Genomic DNA, 21,973 nt, shown 5'->3' with positions numbered 1-21,973 from the left:
TCCAAATCTTTATCTTTCATTAACTTGTTTCATCGACCTCCTCACGCCTCCCTTTTTTTGTATTCTGGTTATTAATTATCTCAGCAAATCCTTTCCATCTTCCACTATATTCTGTCATTAAATTACCTTAATTTATTTTAACCTTATCTTACCATAAAAAGCCCTAAAGCTTAAAACTTATTTATAAAGTTAAAGGTGCCGGCCGAATCCCACGTCCACAGGCTTCTCCCGCCTGTGGTTTTTAGTGGGTCCCCACCTCGCCGTGGCGGTCCAGACCCTAGTTTCACGAAGCGGATTCCTCCCGGTCAGAGGAAAACCGCCATTGCCGGCGGCGCTAACCCGGAAGTCTCCTGTTGGGGCAGAACTCTAGGGCAGATGGTTATGGCCCATCCAGCAGCATGAGCAGGAGGTTAGCAAAGTAATACACATTATACATTGCCATCTAAAGCGGTGAGACCATTAAATCCAGAGTCTAGAATTACCTGTATGCAGCATCGTGCACTACATCAGTCAGAAAAGCTGTAGGAAGAAGGGCAGATCAGAGTTTGGCAATTGCAGAAGGATCAAGGCCATTTCATCGCCTCTTCCCCAAGCAGCTGGAAGTTGCAGGCAGCCTCTGCTGGTTCAGTTTGTTTCATTCAAGAGATCGCTGGAGACTTATAGCAGTCCCTATAAATAGCTTTTTTATTTTACTTTCAAAAATACGAGAGAAGGAATTATAGGACTGTAGGTCCAGAGCAGGCAGCGTGAAATCCAAGAATGTGGGTAATCTCTGCTAAAATCAAAATGCTGCTCTTAAGAATGGGGTGGGGGTTTTTTTAGCTGTCTGTCACACAAAATGGAAAGGGGCTTGAAAAAATAACCAGTGGGGGAAAAGAAATGAATGAGCTTTGCTCTGAGCAGGTGACTTTTTTGGAAGACATGGGTGCAAAAGCATCCTAGAAAAGCGTTGGGATGATGTTGGATTTCGAGGTCATAAGCAGATAGCAAAGATGCAAAGGACTCCTGCAGTTTTAATCATTGTGTAGGAGAAGGACATTTACCTGGTGTTGCTTGCATGACAAACTACACCTGCTGAAATTCCCTGTTCTACCCACAGCTATTAACTCTTTTGTCCTACTCAGATTCACAGCTCTTCTGTCGGCAAGGACAAATTAATACTGGGTCCAGAGTACAGCACTATGAAAACCTCTCCTTCCTTCCTTCCTTCCTTCCTTCCTTCCTTCCTTCCGTCCGTCCGTCCGTCCCAGCATATTGTCTACTCTGACTGGCAGCAACCAGTCTGGCAGCAACCAGTACCTGCCACCTGGTACTTTGAACTGGTGATAAGAGGAATGACAGTAGCCCAGTGGTGGAAGGCATGCTTTGCACAAGGAGGGGCAATTTTCTATCCCTGACGTCTCCAGTGAAATGGACCAGGTAGGAGATGGTGGAGAAATCCTTGGAGAGATGCTGCCGGTCAGAGCAGGTAGCATTCAGCTAGATGGGCTCAATGGTCTGAATCAGCATAAAGCAGCAGCATCTTTGTTCAACAGCCAAATCTCACTTGAGCTTTCCGTTGCAGCAGATGTCAGATTTAGTCCTTCAGTTTCTTAAAGGGTTGGATTTGCACACTTTGCTCACTCCTTCCTGGTTAGGGTGGCCAGCTGTAGGAGAAGGCAGGGCTGTTGCCCGTTCAACAGGACATTTCTGTAGAGGTAGCTTGTTGTTCTCTTCTACACCACTGTTAAAGGTGCCGGAACCCTGTCTTCTTTCTACAGCACCTGATTCCTGGAACAGGACTCTGCCAGAATCGACAGCGTGGTGGAGTGGTTAGAGTTTTGGACCAGGACCAGAGAGACCAGGGTTCAAATCCCTGCTGAGCCATGAAACTCACCCAGCGAACTTGGGCCGGTCACCATCTTACATCCTAACCTACCTCACAGGGTTGTCGTGAGGGTAAAAAAATGTGTAGAACCATGCTTGCCACCTTGAGCTCCTTGCAAAAGAAGGCAGGAAATCAGTGGCGTAGCGTGGGGGGTGCAGGGGGGCCGGGCGCACCGGGCGCAACATCTGGGGGTTAGGGTTAGGGGGCGCAAATTACTTGCCTTGCCCCGGGTGCTGACAACCCACGCTACGCCACTGCAGGAAATACATGCAATACATAAATACAGTGGTACCTCTGGTTGCGAGCGGGATCCGTTCCAGAGGCCCGTTTGCAACATGAATAGAACGCAACCCGCAGCAGCACGTCTGCGCACATGTGGGTTGCGATTCGCCACTTCTGGGCATGCACATGCCATTTTGCGCGTCTGCGCATGCGCGAGCAGCGAAGCCTGGAAGTAACCCTTTCTGGTATTTCTGGGGGACGCAACCTGAAAAAACGTATCATGAAGCAAACGTAACATGTATTATGACTGTAACTGGTTTGGGTCTGCTGGGAAAGGAGAGGTCTAGTACGGATGGTAGAGACGAACTTCTCACTAAAGTCAGGCCCACTAGTCCTGACTGCCCCAGTTGGGATTCCACCCTTTACGACCCATTTACATGTGGTTCAGAGACTCACCTGTGGCAGTTCAGAAGTGGGTACGGGCACAACTTTCAACCTTCATGGGCATGCACCACCTTGTGATCAGTGTCACTATCCTTGATCGGGCCACCACAGCAGCAAGTGTAGCTCTCTCTCTCTCTCTCTCTCTCTCTCTCTCTGTGTGTGTGTGTGTGTGTGTGTTTGTGTGTGTGTGTAGCAAATGATCTCTCTCTCTTTTTACGGCATTTCCGCGCCCGCATGTTTCCAAAGCCGGCCTCCTCGGCAACGCTCTCGGGTAGCGGACATCAATATTTAATAAGCAATATATCCGTATTTTATTGCTCATTACTGGCAAGATTATTTCAGTATATTACTCTTAGATATGAATATTTATGGTGTATTACTCGGCTCGAAGTTAAATGGCTTATTGACACGCTATTAATGCCTGGTAAGCACCGCTTTGCTCTCGCTCCCTCTTCTGCTAAAGTGCCCATGGGCGGGTTGGGTTTGGGAAGCTGTCAAGATCCTGGCGCTTGTGTCCTCGTTCTCTCGGCGGCAAACATTGGGAGGAAACTGCGCTCTAGTCCAGTCCCAGTGGGGCTCACCTGGTGGTGGTGGAGAAATAATCCAGACTCCACCTTAATTAGGCTGACCAAATTGTCACAAAAGAGTGAGTAAGCTTTTGAGTAGTACAGAAGTCTTCATCAGGGTGGGAAAACCTTTATTTGTTCAGGGGTCACTTTGTTTGTTTGTTTGCTTATTGCCCAGTGGGTTGGACTAAATGACCCCTGAGGTCCCTTCCAATCCTATGAGTCTTTGACCAGATTTGATTGTCTGCATCCTTCACCCTAAGGTTCCAGGGAGGGTTGCAACATTAAAAACAGTTTAAAGTGAAGGAGGGCCGCCATGGGGTGTTGCTCAGAGAGTCCCTAGGGCCAGATGGAGTGCCTTGGAAGATTACATAGCTGCCAACTTTTCCCTTTTCTTGCGAGGAATCCTATTCGGAATAAGGGAATTTCCCTTTAAAAAAGGGAAACATTGACAGCTATGAGATTGCTTCTGGCACTTAAGCCCCAAATCCCCCAGCCCTGTTCTGTATACACCCACCCACACATCCACACACCCACACACCCACACACACCATGGTGAAATTTGAGCCTATGCATATTGACCACTGTGCAAACATGCATGCCAAACATTTAATTTGATAAATAATAATGCTGTTGGGGTATTGCTTTCGTTTGTTACTATGTATGCATCTATTGTAAACCTTGGTGTGATCCTTGATGAAGGGTGACATAGAAACTTAATAAATACACTACTACTCATAGAAACAGAATCGTAAAGGGGGGGTTATTGAGTTGCCTTTGCTTTTATTAAGTATTTTGTGTTTTTATATTGTAGTTTTGTGTTGTGAACCACCCTAAGATCTGTGAGTAAAGCATGGTATATTATAATAATAATAATAATAATAATAATAATAATAATAATAATAATAATAATAATATGACACAGTCCTGCCCTTAGCTGTCAGACATTTGGGAAATGCTGCCTTTTTAAATTAGGGGGTGGATGGCCAGCTGTCATGGATGCTTTAGTTGAGATTCCTACATTGCGGGGGGTTGGACTAGATGGCCCTTGAGGTCCCTTCCAACTCTACATTTCTGTGATTCTATGCAAATATGCCTTGTGTGTCTCCGGTTCTCCAGTTGGTCATGGTTTCTTTTGACAGTTGTCTCCGATGAACTCAAGCCTGGCTGGTGTATAGGGCGTAGTTAAACTAGGGAGTTTGGCCCCCTGTGATGTCCACCAACGTGTATGGTTTTAAAAGAGGGTTAGGCAAATTCATGAGGGATAAGGCTATCAGTGTCTACAAGCCCATGATTACTATGGTCTGCCTCCACTGTCGGAGGCATTCTGCCTCTGAATAACGTTTGCAAGTGAGGAAAGCTCTGTTGCCCTCAGGCCCTGCCTGCAGCCCTTGGGCCAGACACTGTGAGAAGGTAAAAGGTAAAGGACCCCTGGATGGTTAAGTCCAGTCAAAGGGGACTCATCTCTCTTTCAGGCCGTGGGAGGTGGCGTTTGTCCACAGACAGCTTTCCAGGTCATGTGGCCAGCATGACTAAACTGCTTCTGGTGCAACTGGACACCATGACGGAAACCAGAGCGCACGGAAATACCATTTACCCTCCCGCCACAGCGGTACCTATTTATCTACTTGCACTGGTGTGCTTTCAAACTGCTAAGTTGGCAGGAGACACTGTAAGAACCAGATGAGCCTTTTACGTGATCTGGCAAGGCTATTCTTACTTCCTTATCAGAAAGCAGGCAGCTGACTTGCCTTCCTCTTCCTCGTCTTCCTCTTCCTTGCCTTCTTTCCAAGGATTGCTTCCCCATGTGCCTCACGACTGTGCCGCTTGTCAGGTGTCCGGAGTGAGAGGCTAACTCGCTGGGATCGTAAAGTCTAGTTAAATGAATTGTTGTTTCTGCCTCTGCCGCTGCTTCCCCTCTTTCAGCATCCGCTGCTGATGTGCATTTTACAAGCCGAGGACATCTCCCCAATGCAATAAATAGCCTCTGACAGGCAGTTGTGCAATAAAGCCCTGATGGTTCCCTGTAATGGTTATAAAACGCTGAATTATTTGGGCGAGGAGCGGCTGATTAGGGAGCAACTCGGAGGCAGGATAATTAGTTGTGCAGTGGTAAATACAGGAGGCAACCTAAGAATTGGTGAGTTAGGGAGTTCTTAATAATTCAGAGGCACTCCTGGGGCAGTAGAGATACGAAGCGCTGAGCCGGTGTGCATTCTAAGGGCTCCATTTGTGGGGAGATGCAGTCCATCCATCTTTTTCAACCGCAGGTTTGGTGCTGATTACCACCAGAAGCTGGTGCTCCTAAGTGCCAATCATTTTTATTTTTAAAAAAGAGAATCTTCCTGAATCCTATCATACATTCTCCATTGCTAACCCAATTTACAGCACTGGATTTGGGGATCACGTCTAGAATACGGATATTCTGTAGAGTTGCCAGCAAAGTTCACTGAGCTGAGAAACAAGCTCCGAGGACTTGGCGATTATTAACTCAGAGGACGGGAGAACATTGGAAGCTCCTGAATTCTTCTGCAGCTCTGATTGAAACCTGAGCCGGAGAAGATTTTCCAGCTTAGTCCTGCACAGATGAGCTACTTCTGGGGGTACTGCTACTGGGGAGACACAGGAACCAAGATGTCCTGTCCCCAAGGTATCCCACAGAGGGTCACCTCAGTTTACCAAGTCCAACTCTTCAAAGCACTTCCTTATGTAAAGCTACAGAAAAACCACTCTGTTGTTTTGCACAAAGAGTGCTTTGGAAAGTCCCCCGCCCCCAGGTAGAATTAAGGATATTTCAATAAATTTGGAAATCGAGCTACTTTCTGATATGGGTGTGGGGAGTAATTTTGTTCTTTGCCTAGTTAACAATGTTAGAAACTCAGATATACAAGCTGGGTGCCAAATAGCTCCTTAAACCAGGATTACGGTCAGCAAAACAAAATGCCTTGTTGCCATTATTCAGTACCACTTTTTGGTTCCTGAAATTCATTCTGATTGTGCAGATAAAATATGAGGGATAGAATCCCACAGGAAGTGTTGCTAGTGTGTGAAAACAGTCAAGATTCAAGGATGCCCAGGCATGCCCCTCCAGGTGGTGGAGATGCCAGGCGCCATCCTGGCACCTGGGCATCTTCACTTGATCGTAAGTGGCCGAAAGCCAGGTGCAAAATGTGTCTGGCACCTGGGGAATTTCAAACGCTGCAAGCCAGCTTGAGCCAGAGGCAGCACACCCACCTCTTGTTTCCAGTCCAGCAATCTGTGTCCTTGTGGCCAAGAAACAGGGTGAATTCAGAAATGTAGACAGTAATTCTATGCATTGTGCATCCAAAACATTTGGGGGTCTAGTCTTGTTACAGTGAACCATGCCATTTTAACATCAGGGTTACAGTGGCCCAGTGGGGCTACCTTTGAAAAGTGCTCAGAGAACATTGACTGATTCAAAATTTGGCAGTGCAGTTGTTGAAATGGACCAAATGCACAGATCACATGACACCGGTCTCAGCTATCCGTAGGTTCACTGGTACACTTCAGAGTTTTGGCTATAACACCGAGGTCAAAAGGATAGGATGGTGTGGCGATCACACACAGGGCCCCCAGACGTTTGCCGGCCTATTGACCCTGTGCCGCCACTGCGATTGCTTTTTCCGCTGCCACCACCCTGTATCTCACGGGGACACACGGAGTCCAGTCAGTTGTTAACATAAACAAATAATCAAGTTTATTTTTAAATGCAGGAACAAGCTTATGGTTTCAGTTAATTTTTCTCTTGTCAGTTTCTTATTCTTAGTTCCTAACAACTCCAAACTGATTATTCTAGCTATCTATCTGACTCCACCTAACAATTCCTCTCACTCTCTCACAATACAACTCTATCAACCCACACCTAAACCTCCCTCTTCCTTCTTCAACTCCCAAACCTCAACTGAACTGACTCTCAGAACCTCCCACTCTAACTTTTACTCCCCCCTTGCATTCTCACTGGCCAATCACATCACACCCATTTTAATCCTTTCCTTATGACCCATCCTAGAAGGCAAATGCCACAGATGGATTCGAACATGGAGCATGAGAAGCTGCCTTATACCAAGTCAGACTATAGGTCCTTCTTCCTCAGCATGTTTTACACTGACAGGCAGCAACTCCCTATATATTCAAACAGGAGTCTTCCCTATCCCTGTTTGGAGTTGCCGTGGATCAAACCTTGACCTTGTTTTTGCAAAGCCTGTGCTTTGCTACGACCCTTTCTCTTGATGCTCCTTTGGGTCTGAAGCTTTTATAATCTGCATCCGTGGCACCAACTGTTGACTAGTTCGGCAGGCAACTCTGCACTGGAGAGGATGCTATTTACCGCAGCCTTGCGTCCGTTTGGAACCCGTGTCCCAAGAGATGACGCCTGCTGGCATAGGAAGTTGGCGTACTGCACTTGGCAAAAGTGAGGTGTCTTGCCCGGGAATCTTAGCGCATCCCTCCAGACCATATGGCAGGGCTGGCCCTATCGGGCCTGAGTAGCAGAGGGAGCAGGTGGCAAGCTGGGCGTTGTTTCCTGCGTAGGAGTTGCAAGTTCCTGCTGCCCTGAAAGCCAGGGCCAAATACGAGAGAGGAAATGAGCTGAAGGACAGCAAAAAAAATACCACTGTCCTGCCCTGTGTGTAAAATAGTGGGGTCAGTTATTGCAAACAGGTAGGGAGTCTTGTATCCACAGGGAAGGCTTTGCTAATGGTTCTCAATTTGGGGAATCACCTGGGATTGTAAACCTGACAACCGTAGTGACCCTGATCTTAGGAGTTTTCTCCTAGATTGAAAATGTGCCAGTTTTGGTCTCTGGCTGAGATGCCCATATTCTGCTTTACCATCATTATGCGGCACTGCAGTCCTTTCAGGCTTCTTCATGCTGCCACTGCCAAGGTTCTTTCCTCCTTCCCTTCAAGCTGTTTCTTGGTGCACATGATGGCTGGGAGAAACACAGCATGTGAACCAGGGGAAGAGGGATGCTTCGGAGTAAAAAGAATATTAGAAATCGAGGCAGAAGAGCCAACGTCATAACCAGTAGCACTAACAAGATAAACCCCATGTCTGTTGCAGCCAGTGTCTTTGGTGAAGTGTGACTGGTCTGTGGAATCAGCTGACAGAATGGTCAGCTGACAGGGCTACGTGTGGCACTACAGGTACCCTTGAGGAACCCGGTTCAGTCAGCAAGGCTTATAGCAGAATATAGTCCTTGTGACACAGGAAGTAAAGCGCCAATGCATGGCCAATGGGAGCCCTTTCAGCTATGGCTGACAAGGCTACCGCTTGGTCTTTCGTGATTTATCTGGAGTTGTTTCATCATTGGCTGAACTGTGCTCCTCATGGGTGCCATTTATGCTGCAGCATTTAGCATTCTGTCAGCTGATTCCAAGGACCAATCAAGCTTCACCAAGCCTTCTAAGACTCCAGCCTTGGTCTTAAGTCTCAGTGGCTTGTCTCGTTATTTCTGTGTGATTCTCCTGTTGCTGTGCAAACGGCAAGGATTGATGCCTCCAGCAAGAAGACCTGAATTTGTTTTGTCTGCATCTGATTTAGTGTGCATGTGCATGCGCACACAGAGAGCTTTTCTCCTGGGGTATAAAGGAGCCCGTGAGAACCCTTGTGTACAACAGAGAATTAATTCCAAGTGTGAACAGGCGCTTTTAAAAATGTGGTGGTGTAACAACCAAGGAAGAAAGGAAATCTGCAAGTGTCTCTGTGATGCCTCATCCTGTTTTTGTTATTTCCCCTCAAGGCGACCCTCAAACTCTTCTCTCTTCCTTGCAGTCTTGCGAGATGACTTCCGCCAAGCTCCCAGTGATGTGGTGGTGGCAGCGGGCGAGCCAGCTGTGATGGAATGCATCCCACCCAGAGGACACCCAGAACCCACCATTTCCTGGAAAAAGAACAACATCCGCATCAGCGATAAGGATGAGCGCATTACGGTGAGACTGAGGGAAGCCCCCCTTGAAAAAGGCAGCACTGTACCTCCTTTCAACCTAAATAATTTCTGTGGGTTTTGCCATTCTGTTCAAGGCTAAGAACCTTGGAGGAAAGATGGGAATCTGCATAATAATAATTGGCCCATCTAGCTCCACATTGTCTACACTGACTGTCAGCAGCAATGCAAGGTTTCAGATAGAAGTCTTTCCCATTTATACCTGGAGAGACGGGAGATTAGACTTTGAACCTTCAAAGCTTGTGTTCTACCGCTGATGCTACGGTCTCTCCAACCACCTGCTACCTGATCTTTTCAACTGGAGATGCTAGGAGCTTGGACCTTCTGCATGCAAGGCATATAGCACTGAGCTTAGGCCATGACAGGCAAAACATCCTGGATAGGACATAGTAGAACTGAATGCATGGTTAGGAGGAGCAAGCAGGTAGCCTTGAGCATTGATGGAGTATTGCCTAAAATTCTGCTGAGGTCTGAAATACTCTTGCAGGAAAATGTGTAATCTCAGCCGGTTCTCCCTAGAGAAGGTCAGCTCCCAGTTTAAGGTGCAGAATCCATTTTTATTCATTTAGCAGGATTTATATGCTGCTTCATCACCCCTAACCTCTAAGCGGTTTAAACAGAATATAAAGTGTCCACTAAAACACATTTCTTAAAATCAAACGTTAAAAGCAAGTTAACCTAAGCATTTATCAAAATGTAAGAGAAACCAGCCATTGCTACTTCCATTTTGATTAATGCTTAAATTAAGTGTACATCGGGGTGGGAACCCTCAGGCCCAAGGGCCAAATTTGGCCCTCCAGTCTTCACTTTCTGGCCCTCAGATTTATTCCCAGCATGCTCCACTCACTGGCCTTGATTCCTGCCCTAAGTGTTTTTGGCTGGCTGGAATGTGTCCTTGAGCTCTGATGATGCCTCTGGATTACCTGGATGGAGGATTGAGACAGGTGCGTAGAAACCAACCTACTGTGCAAAGGTAGCATTGACATTTGTTACTCTTCAGCGACGTTTGCCTCCGGCCCTGTCTACCACATGATGTGGCTCTCAGAAGGTTCTCCCAGAAAGAGATATTATGGACCGTGGGCTAAAAAATCCCCAGTTCTCTCACCTGATATACATAATGAAATTGGATGTGTGGGCTCGCTTACTTAAAAGGAAGCCTTTAGCAAACAAACCGTATGGCAAAGGTGCGTGCCTGAAATCTTTGGGCAGGAAGTTCCAGAGGCACACACTCCAGTAAATTTCCGGGGAGGCGTATTCCTCATTATGGAGGATGGATGGCGGCTAATGGATTGAGGTTGAATCCTGACAAGACAGAAGTACTGTTTTTGGGGAACAGGGGGCGGGCTGGTGTGGAGGGATCCCTAGTCCTGAATGGGGTAACTGTGCCCCTGAAGGACCAGGTGCGTAGCCTAGGAGTCATTTTGGACTCGCAGCTGTCCATGGAGATGCAGGTCAGTTCTGTATCCAGGGCTGCTGTCTACCAGCTCCATCTGATGCGCAGGCTGAGACCCTACCTACCCATGGACTGTCTCACCAGAGTGGAGCATGCTCTAGTTATCTCCAGGTTGGACTACTGCAATGCGCTGTATGTAGGGCTACCTTTAAAGGTGACCCGGAAACTACAACTAATCCAGAATGTGGCAGCTAGACTGGTGACTGGGAGCGGCGGCCAAGACCACATAACACCAGTCTTGAAAGACCTACCTTGGCTCCCAGTATGTTTCCAAGCACAATTCAAAGTGTTGGTGCTGACCTTTAAAGCCCTAAACAGTCTCAGCCCAGTATACCTGAAGGAGCCTCTCCATCCCCATTGTTCAGCCCGGACACTGAGATCCAGCGCCGAGGGCCTTCTGGCAGTTCCCTCACTGTGAGAAGCAAAGCTACAGGGAACCAGGCAGAGGGCCTTCTTGGTAGTGGCGCCCGCCCTGTAGAACGCCCTCCCACCAGATGTCAAAGAGAAGAACAACTACCTGACATTTAGAAGACATCTGAAGGCAGCCTTGTTCAGGGAAGTTTTTAATGTATGATATTTTAATATATTTTTAATCTTTGTTGGAATGCTGCACAGAGTAGCTGGGGAAACTCAGCCGGATGGGTGGGGTACAAATAAGTTGTTGTTGTTGTTGTTGTTGTTGTTTGTTGTTGTTGTTATCATTATCAGTGAAGTTCTCTGCAAGAGGAAGTTTCCCAGGGGCTACCCCACCAATACATTGGCCTGGGAAGCTTGTTTGTCCGGCTGTCTCTAAGCAGGATTTCTTTTCGGCCCCTCTGCTCTAGATCCGAGGTGGGAAGCTGATGATGTCCAACACGAGGAAGAGTGACGCTGGCATGTACATCTGTGTGGCCACCAACATGGTTGGAGAACGGGACAGCGAGCCCGCGGAGCTGGTGGTCTTCGGTACGTAGGAGCAGGAATCTGGCAGGGGAGACGGGAATCGGACGGAGAGGGAAAGGGAAAGTGGAGTTCTCAGGGTCAAAAAGGAAGGGGGAAATCCACAAGGAAAGATCTGTGATAAGTTCCCCTGTGAGTTTTTTTCTATTTCTTGGAAGCAGCCAGGGAGGGGTGTGAGAATGAGAACAGAATGGTTAACTTTCCCCCCTTTGTTTATTTATTTTTTGAATTATTTTTTAAAAAATAGATTTACAGTAGTACCTTGGTTCTCAAACTTAATCCATTCTGGAAGTTCGTTCTGAAACCAAAGCATTCCAAAACCAAGGTGCACTTTCCCATAAAAAGTAATGCAAAATGGATTAATCCGTTCCAGACTTTTAAAAACAACCCCTAAAACAGCAATTAAACTTGGATTTTACTATCTAACAAGACCATTAGTATCTGGGGAAATCTGGAGAGCATTTTCTTCCATTGAAAATGAGTCTGCAAATGCCTTTACTCAAAGCCCAGACCTCTTGCTTGACTATTCAATTTTACTTTTTTAAAAAAGCAAAAACAAAAAACAAGTCTCTGGTCCTGTGGAAATATAAAGAAAATGTGAGCAGGCTGGATTCTACCCAGTTGCTCATTACTACTGGAATAAGTGATGAAGGGCTGAACATTTCTCAGTTTTTTTATTTTTCTGTGGAAAACCTTCAGTTTCATAAGGTCGTTACTAACAATGAATGGACACCAATTGCAAACAACAATATTACGCAAGCATGATAGTATCAAGTTTGTTGCTTTGTTTACTGAACACAAATAAAATGAACATGCTAAATTAGATCAGTCTCTAGGGAATCAATTTTTTCCCCCATGGAAACTGAGCATTTCCCCATGAAAATTAGTCTTGTATCAGAAAGCCCATATCACAGGCTGGAATGCAGCCATCCCACAATTTGTTGTTTGGTTTTGAAAGTTTTCTACAGCATTGCAGCTGGCTATTTTTGGTTGCAAGGCAAGTTATGTTGCTTTGCGGACACTGCTGCTTTTGGGTAACTCAAGTACAGTGCTATCCGTCTTCAGTGTTTCTGTGGCAGGAAATATCTTCTATCTGAGCGAGTCCTGTCTTAACCTGATATTGCAATTCTGTGCGCCCTTCTTGGTGCCAAGGGGTATCCTGTGGGCTTTTTGATGATTAGAATACAGAAGTGTCTAAAGTTGTCTATTAAGCCAGGACCACCCCCAGAGGACCCCGTGCAAAGGGGCCTCTTATGTTGGTGGGGGTCCCCAGGGCAGGAATATCATCATCATCATCATCAAACCTTTTATTGGCATCACATTGTTGTTGTTTAGTTGTTTAGTCGTGTCCGACTCTTTGTGACCCCATGGACCAGAGCACGCCAGGCACTCCTGTCTTCATTGGCATCACATCCAAAACAAATCAATACAGATTTACCACTTCCCCAGTGGCACAAAACATTTGCTAAAAGAAAGGAGGCAGAGCAGTCTATGGTCACATCTCTAGGTCTCCAGGGAGATCAGACATCTGCAGTGTATTTTGACAACAAAAACCAAATAGAGATATTTAGCCACTAACTTGGTGAGCTCCTGATCATTCCCCAGTAATAGAAAATGTATGACCTCCAACTCTGGTTTCCATTTGGGGATACAGAGTTGATCTAGAAATTGCTGACGGATATATAGTTTACAATTAAGAACCATATGAGCCCAGAATCCAGAACCTACCACATCAAACAGAGTTCATTCCCAGGTAGATGGGGACGCTTTAATGGGTGGAGACCGCCCAGGGGAGAACATTGAGATGAGCGCCCCTGAACCATCTCATGAACTACTATCCGAGAGGGCACCCTCTATGTGGAAATACTCGCGGACCACGGCCTGCTGACTGCAAGAACAGTGGGCAGGAACAGCAACAGCACTCCAGAGGCAGCTAGGAACCATCATGGTCATTTCCCACAATGCCATGGAGTTGTTCCAGGGCATTGTGGGAAAATAAAAAAGACTGGCCTAGCTGAGTGGCAGACCTCAGCGCTGGTAGACCTTGCCCAGGGCAGCAGTGGTAGGCCTGCCTCTGTGCTGGTCCTGTGCCTCAAATACCATTTCCTGCCTGTGTCCTGACAGAGCGACCCACGTTCATCAAGAGGCCCATCAACCAAGTGGTGCTTGCTGAGGACACCGTGAATTTCCACTGCGAAGTGCAGGGGGACCCTGTGCCCACATCCCGGTGGCGTAAGGAGGAAGGGGAGCTTCCTCGAGGGAGGTAAGTGGCGCCTTTTCACCTTTGGGGCCTGCAGGATGGGCAGGCGGGTAACTTGCAATCCCGGTGGGAGATAGTAGACTGCAAGTTTGGGCTGGGCTGTTCCTTTGCCACACACTGACCCAATGGCCTGGGGCCACGCAGCATCTCTCAGCGCCATTCCCCATCTCCAGAACAAGGTCTGTCAGCCACCTTGCACTTGAGAAGAGCTATGAAAATTGCTGGCAATAGCAGTAATGGCTGGGAAGAGATTGAGGGCCGGATCTGCTTCACTGCGGAGCCGACGAAAGGTCACTTCTTCGCGCTTCCAAAAGGGTAAACCACAACACTGTTTCGGATACCCTCGTCTTGGTTGGCGATGAGCTATTCTGCTTAATTCCCCAGACAATGAGCCTGACAATGCCTATTAGCGCAGGCGATTGCACAAGGTGCTGTGCAATTAAAGAGAGAGCCATCTTTATCTCTCTTCCTCCTCCCTGCCCCCAAATGTATCAGTGTGAAAATGAAGCGCTTTCTTTCTTTCTTCTTTTTAGACAAGGGTTCTGATAGGGAAGATGCTCCCAAGCTGGCGAGGAGAGAGATTAGGTTGCCTGCACCACTGACCCCAAAAATTCGCTTAAGATTGTTAATATGGTTAATGTGGCATAGAACATGAAGAGGAGAGCTCTTTTTTCAATTCAGTTGATAGTTCCTGGGGAATGTGGCTATTTAGGAAGGATTATCTTGTGGGTTTAGTGTTTCCAGTTCCAGTGAACACTTGCAGTTAAGAAAAAGGAAAAAAGTGTGTCTATTAGTTGTTGCCGATTGTCACAGAGAGGAACCCATAGCATACAGAATGTGGCATGTGGAGTTGTATTTATTTATCCATATCTAATACTACATTTATATCTCTCTCTGCTTAGGGTGGCATGCATGCTTCCCCCTTCCTTATTTTAACATTACAACGGCCCTGTGAGGTAGCTTAGACTGAGAGACAAGTGACTGGCCCCAGGTCACCTAGCGAGCTTCATGGCTGAGCGGAGATTTGAACCCGCATCTCCCAGGTCCAACCACTATACCACAAACACTGCCCCAATGTATCTGTCACAGCAACCCTGTGAGGTAGGTTAGTCTGAGAGACAAGCGACCGGCCCCAGATCACCCAGTGAACTTAATGGCTAAGTGGAGATTTGAACCCGGGTCTCCCAGGTCGTGCTCCATCTCTCTGGTCACCGCACCACACTGGCTTTTGGCTTGAGAGAAGCTATTGTTCAGTGGTGGGGCACATGGTTTGTATGCAAATGGCACTCAAAAGTTGTGACTCCACATCCGGCTGAGCATAAATCATATCATTCAGGAGGTACACACATTACTTTGGATGGCTATCATCCCTGAGTGTTTCTTGAGTCGTGAGGGGTCACTGGACTCAGGAATGGATTGGCAGACTGAGATGGACTAGGAGGAGGAACAGGAGGGTGATATTGGGAGCAGGGAGGGCTGAGACTGGGGATCAGAGGCTGGAAGAGGCAGGTACCTACTTTCTCCCAGGATATGGCTGCTCCAACTGAGGAAGCCCCAGCTGGGGAAAAGAACAAAACAACAGAATCTGTAAAGTTACAGATAGGTAGCCGTGTTGGTCTGCCATAGTCAAAATAAAAAAATTCCTTCCAGTAGCACCTTAAAGACCAACTAAGTTAGTTCTTGGTATGAGCTTTCGTGTGCAAGGAATTTTTTTATTTAGAATCTGTAAAGGGCACCAGTCGACAGCTAAGGGGGGGAGGAACTAGAGGCAGAAGGAGAAGGCACAGCCTGGTCACCCAGAATGCAGTGCACCCTCCCGTCACTGTCATCATGCACATCCTCACTGATGCAGTTTGTGTCAGCGTACTCAACAGACTTGCAAGACTTGCACAACAAGAGTCTTGCGAGTGAGCTTGTTTTGCTCCATCTTTAAAAGCACATGCGAATAGAGAGAGTATGTGTTGACTTTCTTCACCAAAGAAACAGAAACAGACTTCAAGCGCAGTTCAGACTGTAGATGGGGGTTTAGATGACGGGATGTTCCTTCCCCCAGCCATGAAATAGAAGAATAGCAGCACTTCCTTACACATAGCAATTTGGAGTGTCAGGCTAGGCTAAAACCCTTCTTGACATGCTGGCTTTCTGTGAGCAAGGCTAAGCTAAAGTTCTTCTTGACATGCTAGCTTTCTGTGAGCAAGGCTAGGCTAAAATTCTTCTTGACATGCTAGCTTTCTGTGAGCAAGGCTAGGCTAATGTCAGAGACTGGGCAGAGGAGAAATGGTGGAGACTGCCTCCCCCATCCTGACCCTTCCAGGGAGAAGGAAGAGGAAGACAGTATAGATCAGGCATAGGCAAACTTCGGCCCTCCAGATGTTTGGGACTACAATTCCCATCATCTCTAGCTAACAGACCAGTGGCCAGGGATGATGGGAATTGTAGTCCCAAACATCTGGAGGGCCGGAGTTTGCCTATGCCTGGTATAGATTTACAACAGGAGTTTGGAGGAGGTAGCAGCTCAGAGGCAGATGAGGGGAAAAGCTGAAAAATCATGGCAGAGCCAGAACAACATCCAGCTGACACGTTGTCATTAGAAAGCATTCCAGACCCCCTCTCTCCCAGAACCTGGCGAGTCTTGAAAGTAGGAGAGCAAAGAGCTCCAAGACAGAGGGCAGGTAGCAGCACCCGTAGAGGAGACGATGAGAATGACGATGAGATGAGAATCGGAGAGACGGTGGGTGGAGATTCACTCGGGACAACGCCATTATCCAAGAGGCTGGGTTCTGGAGGCTCTCTGTAAAGATTGAAATAAAAAAAGAAAATAAGAAAGTTTTCCCTGTCTTTCCTGGGCAACCAGCTGGGAGCCGCTGACAGCATCCTGACAGCTAAACTGACATGCTAGCTTTATATGTGCAAGGCTAAGCCAAATTGACATGCTAGCTGTCTGCATGCAAGGCTAGACTAAATCCCTTCTTCCTGACTTTCTGTGTACATGGCTGGACCAACACCCAGTTTCCCCCTAGCATTTTGGTACAGCTGAGTTTTCCACTTCAGTTAGAACTGGGCTTCGGTGACGTGACAACTCTTCCATTCTTTTGCTTCTTTCCTTTAATTCCAAGATCGGAGGTCCAGAATGACAACACTCTGCGCATCAGCCGGGTGAGTGCAGAGGATGAGGGCACTTACACCTGTGTGGCAGAGAATAGCGTGGGCAAATCGGAGGCCTCAGGCTCCCTTAGCGTCCACGGTGAGTATGTCTCAATTGGCTGAAGATGTTTGTTGCTGAAGAGGATGCATTGTGGGGTGATGAAAAGATAAATGCAAGAAAGGGTAAAAACATGTGTCCACTCAGCTCACATTTCCAGGATAGCTGCTGTATGTAGCTTAGTAGCACCAAATCCAGCAGCAAAAACTAATGCAAACAGAGTCAACTAATCATGACTCAGGGGCACAGGCTGTTGGGAAACATTGATTCGGCAAAAATTCACCCAATAATTCAAGGAGAAGTGGTTTTGCACATTGCCCCTCACCTCTTTGTTTTACAGTGATTCATTTTCCCACTTCATCAGCACATTTTTACCTGAAGTAAGGCCCGCTGAGCTCGGTGGAGTTTTCTCTGGGTAAACACACAGAATTGCACTTTCAATTTCTGCTTCCACGCTAACTCAGGCTTCTTTTTCTTTTCTTTTTGGGTTTGCTTTCAAATAAAGCAACTTCACATTTTTGCAAGGCATTTGGGGGTTTTTTAAAAGAGAGCAAGAAAAGAAATAGAAATGTCGAATATGTTTCCCCCAGTATTTTCGGTTTTTAAAAAGGTTGCATTTTTAACAAGCCTGCTTCGGTCACTGCTCTAAAAGTGTGCATTTTTCTATCGATACCCAGTTGCTGTCTGCTATAACGGTAGGCCTAAGTGCACAGAAGGCAGCCATTTTTTTAATGGTGGCGCCATTTTGAATTTCTCAATGTGCACCTGAAAACCCATCATTCTGAGAAAAGCAAAATGGTGACTGGCATCCTTCCAGAGCTCTGATTCATTTCTCCCCCACTACCCAGAACAATGTCACTGAAAAAGTTATTAATTGAAACACCTTGTTTCAAACTGGTTGAACCACCTTCTGATTATCTATGTCATTTTATTTCAGTCTACTTACATAATTCTGTCCACCTGAAGTTCCCTTCACATTCTGAATTGTCTGATCTTCTCCATGGAGCAGTGCTCCCAAAGGACAACCTGTCGTTCTCCTGTTCTGGATTTCCAGGACTGTTTTATTCACATTACTAAACATTCACAGTTGGTCTCAATTTTCAGTTGGCCATCTCTCTGCCACCCACCAATGATAGGTTTTTGATGCACACAAGCGCGTAGATACATTAATTACAGCACCACACAAAAAGAATGGTATGATCATATCAGGATTCCCTTTTGTGCAGTGATTGTTCAGTGTGCATGATGTTTATGTGCCGTAAAATAGAGACATCAGCTGAAAACGGGGGCCAATGTCACATGCGACAATTTCAAAATGAATTGCAGAAATGTTTCCAAGTTAAACTGGAATGCAGGCAGGCTGGAACACAGAACGGAGGGATAGCACATGGAACAACAGAGAAACATTGGACACCCATCCAACTTTACTAAACCAGGCTTCCTCTTCTTCTGAATTTTGCAAATCACATCCTGTAAAAACGATCCTTCTAACTGCGGCTCGATGCAAGTCAATTGTGTAGCACATATAGACCTATAAACTGATGGGTCTCTTGGCAGTGGGATGGGAATAAAATAAAGGACAGAATAAGACACCGTGTGTTTCTAGGCAGAGGGGAAACTGAGCTGCAACCTGCAAAGTGTCAAAGGGGGAAAGCATTCCTGTTCTCTCCCCTGGAAAGTAGGATTAACCGGGAAATGGGGCAAATTTGGCCCTCACTCCCAGAGCATACCCCTTTCCTTATCCCATCAGGTGCTTCTTACTGAAGTAAATTAGAAGTAGCTCTTAGAAAGACCATTCTAGTGGGACCAAGCCTACCCCTTGCTCCTGAGAGTGCATGGCAAATCTCCACTGATAAATATCCCAGGTGCGCTTAGTGCATCACTGTTTTCATTGTAAGCTAAGGTTCGGCTTTGGGCTGAATAGTCTTCTGGGAGCCCTCCCCACCACTCATCACTTCCTGAAGCATTGGGGGAGCTTCCTGTTCATATCTGCTGAGCAGGGCCCAATGCCGTCTCTAGGATTGAGTGGGCCCTCAGTGGGCCCTGTTAACAGGGAAGAGGCAGGGTGTGCCAATTGAGAGCCCTCGTAGGTGGCATCAGATCTTCTTGGCAAAGTGGAAATGGTAACACGGTTAAAGGGGTCTAAGACTCCAGCAAATGTCCAGGCTTGCCATTCTCTGGAACTAGCTGTGCCCTAGACTTCTGTCCCAAAGTTTGGCCCTGATGGGTTTCTCGGTTTGCTTCATGCTCTTGAGATCAATGGCCACAGGAACACACGTTGTAACTGTAATTTGTTTCACCTATAAGGTACAATAGCAACATCTTGGCTGCGGGTCCTGCAGTTCCTTTCATTCTCTGCTAATTCCCAGCCGGGGTTTAAGAAGATGCACAGCTGCTTATTAATGTGTCCTAGAGCCACATTATTTCCTTACTTAACATATTCAGTTTTTGCATTTTACCTCTGATCTGTCCCAAAGGTTCAAAACAGACCACCCTTCTATAAAAGCCCATAGCATGAAATTGAATTTTATCTGTAATAAAAATCTCAGTGAAGTCTCTGGCAAACTGCAGAAGAATAAAACCTAAACTAAACATCCATCTCCTCTCCCAGTATTAACTCTGGTCACTAAAGCTCAGTCCAAACAAGAAGACTTTATAGCATTAGCAGAGGCTTCTCCAGCTTTGGCAGGTCTCTAAAGGGAGGGAAATCTGTGGTTGTAGCATGCCACGGAGTACATCTGTACTTCATATCGCTTTGGCAAAGAGATCGGCTCAGATTTGGCCTTTGGTTAGCCTTGCACTCTAATTCTGGGTCTCCCTACTTGTTGACGCTTTAAACATTCATGCCAGATTAATTTGATCCAACTCATCTCATGCTTTTTTATTTTTTTGTTTTTTTTCATATGTTCTCTTTGGTCCAGTTGGCCCATTCCGTAAGTATTCATTTCATCTCATTAACACTGCTGCATGCTGGGATGACTAAGGGTTGGAGCTCCTTGGTCGGTTTTGTGCATGTGCCTTCTCCCTGCTTTTCTTTTCTTTTCTTTTTTTGAAACCACAGTGAGAGCAGTTTTTGCTGCGTGAGTTGTGTGTTCTGGTTGCCCAGTGCTAAAAGGAATTCATTGCTCCTGGTTGTCTAGTTAGCCTTGCTTGCCCAACCTGGTGGTCTCTGGTTGCAGCTCCAACCAACATGGCCAACGGTCAAAGATATTGGGAGCTGGGAGTCCAAAACAATTGGAGGGCATCAGGAAGTGGAAGGCTGGTCTAGATCTTTGTGCATCCCTCCATCTCCATCATTTCCCAACAAAACAAGGTGATACGGCATTTGGGTACTCTCCAGCACTGTTTTTCTAAGACAGTGGTGGCCAAACTTGGCCCTCCAGCTGTTTGGGGACTACAGTTCCCATCATCCCTGACCATTGGTCCTGTTAGCTAGGGATGATGGGAGTTGTAGTCCCAAAACAGCTGGAGGGCTAAGTTTGGCTACCACTGTTCTAAAATAAGGCTAAAATGCCCAATTTACCATGTAATCCTGTGCGCTTAGCATACTCCTTATCTTAACCCCAGGTAAGGATGCATAAGATTACAGACCTGCGTGTAATCCCATGTTTCTCTACTCAACAGTAAGTCCCACTGAGTATAGTGAGACTTACTTCCTGGTACTTGTATGTTGAATAGCTGCCATTAGCGTTTTCATTCCTTTGTGCTCCCAGGATTCAAGTGCCATCTGAACTCGGCCATGTTTTCAGCAGTTGGTTTCCGGAAAGAATGCATAGGATTGTGCTTGGCTTCTGTCTTCCACAATGGGCACATTTCATTCCTGACTCTCTTGGAATCTTCTCTGTTCTTCAACAAGAATAGCCAATGTGGTAGCCTCCAGGCACTGACAGACTCAAAGTCCCATGAGCCTCAAAGTCCCAGGAGCCTCATGAACCTGGCCATTGGCCGGAGATGATGGCAGTTGTGGTCCAGGAACACCTGGAGGGCAACACATTTACTACCCCTCTTCTAAGAAGGATGTAACTTTCCCACTGATAATCAAGTTTCCTTCCCTTGCCCATGTTTTGCCAAGACTTTAGTCAACAGTGATGATTCTCATGGGAAAGGGTTTTTCCTACCACTGTTTGAAGCTAGATGATTGCTGCATACATTGGATAAAACAAATTGTATTGGAGATGGTTGCGACTTACCTTTCAGTGAATGAACTGATTTCAGGATTTGCCCAATTTCCCAGTAAGTGAGAGAACTGGACAAATTATAAAAATAAATTCATTTCCTCCCCTTCAAGTGTTCCCAAACACATACCGCAAAGTTTCCAGACTTTTGACTTTTTTGCGCACGAAACCTTCTGGTGCAACCCCAAAATTTATGCTTGGAACTGCCTCCCAGACCAATGGTTTGATATCACTTCACTTGCTTCATTCAGAGTCTTCTACAAAACCCACCTTCTCTGCCAATCCTTTGGCACAACCTTTGCACACACACACACCCCAGCACTGCCCCTGCTTTTAACTCACCCTTTAGCTATGCCCAAAGCACACGTAGCTGAAACAACTCCATATTGCTTTCAAGTTTCCCACTTGCCTCAAGTTCCTTTTTCCTTCCCCTGGGCTGAATTTTAGACTGTAAGCTCCTCAGGGCAGCTTGACCACTTGCGCTCCATAAAGCACCCTTCACACTGTTGGCCCTATATAAATAACGAAAAAGGTAATTGCAGAATATGAATTTCCCCAGTCTCTAAGCGCTTAGCTGCAATAAAAAGAAAGGGGAGGGGATATCTGCTTGTGAACTAGTACATGGCGCCATGCCTTTGCCTTCAAATGCATTTTTGTACTGTGACATCACTTGTCAGGTCGGCAGGCTTGCCCTGCATCTGTGGCTTACATATCCCTAATAACAACCCTGGGAATAGCTGCTGTTGCCCTTTCCTCTGACGCACAGCAGCCCCATCAAGGGCTTATCTTCTCCTTCTCCTCCTTCTACCCTTTTCTTTTTGCCAATAAATCACCCTCTAACAAAGCACGCTTCTCTTCTTGTAGCTGTGAAGATAAGGGC

The 21,973-nt window shown here is 46.5% G+C and overlaps 1 protein-coding gene and 1 long non-coding RNA gene across 13 annotated transcripts in view; one reads left to right on the top strand and one right to left on the bottom strand.

Annotated features, from left to right (window-relative positions):
* The window catches only part of ROBO3 (roundabout guidance receptor 3), a 333,100-nt gene that overhangs the window by 248,552 nt on the left and 62,575 nt on the right, over window positions 1–21,973 (top strand). For all 12 annotated transcript variants that reach the window (XM_083480343.1, XM_083480341.1, XM_083480342.1 and 9 more), the window contains exons 3-6: window positions 8,893–9,050; window positions 11,342–11,462; window positions 13,581–13,719; window positions 16,833–16,960. In XM_083480343.1, the coding sequence (XP_083336469.1) occupies window positions 8,893–9,050; window positions 11,342–11,462; window positions 13,581–13,719; window positions 16,833–16,960 (546 nt within the window). The remainder of the gene's footprint in view (window positions 1–8,892; window positions 9,051–11,341; window positions 11,463–13,580; window positions 13,720–16,832; window positions 16,961–21,973) is intronic.
* LOC310695876 lies at window positions 16,804–21,501 on the bottom strand. Its single transcript, XR_014520325.1, has 2 exons — window positions 20,572–21,501; window positions 16,804–16,995 (listed from the first exon to the last, which is right to left on the bottom strand). It is a non-coding gene; the product is annotated as an uncharacterized lncRNA (long non-coding RNA).

This window comes from Podarcis liolepis (assembly GCF_965112155.1).
Source record: "Podarcis liolepis genome assembly, chromosome: 16".
Lineage (NCBI taxonomy): Eukaryota > Metazoa > Chordata > Lepidosauria > Squamata > Lacertidae > Podarcis > Podarcis liolepis.
This window is presented reverse-complemented; position numbering and strand designations above follow the sequence as displayed.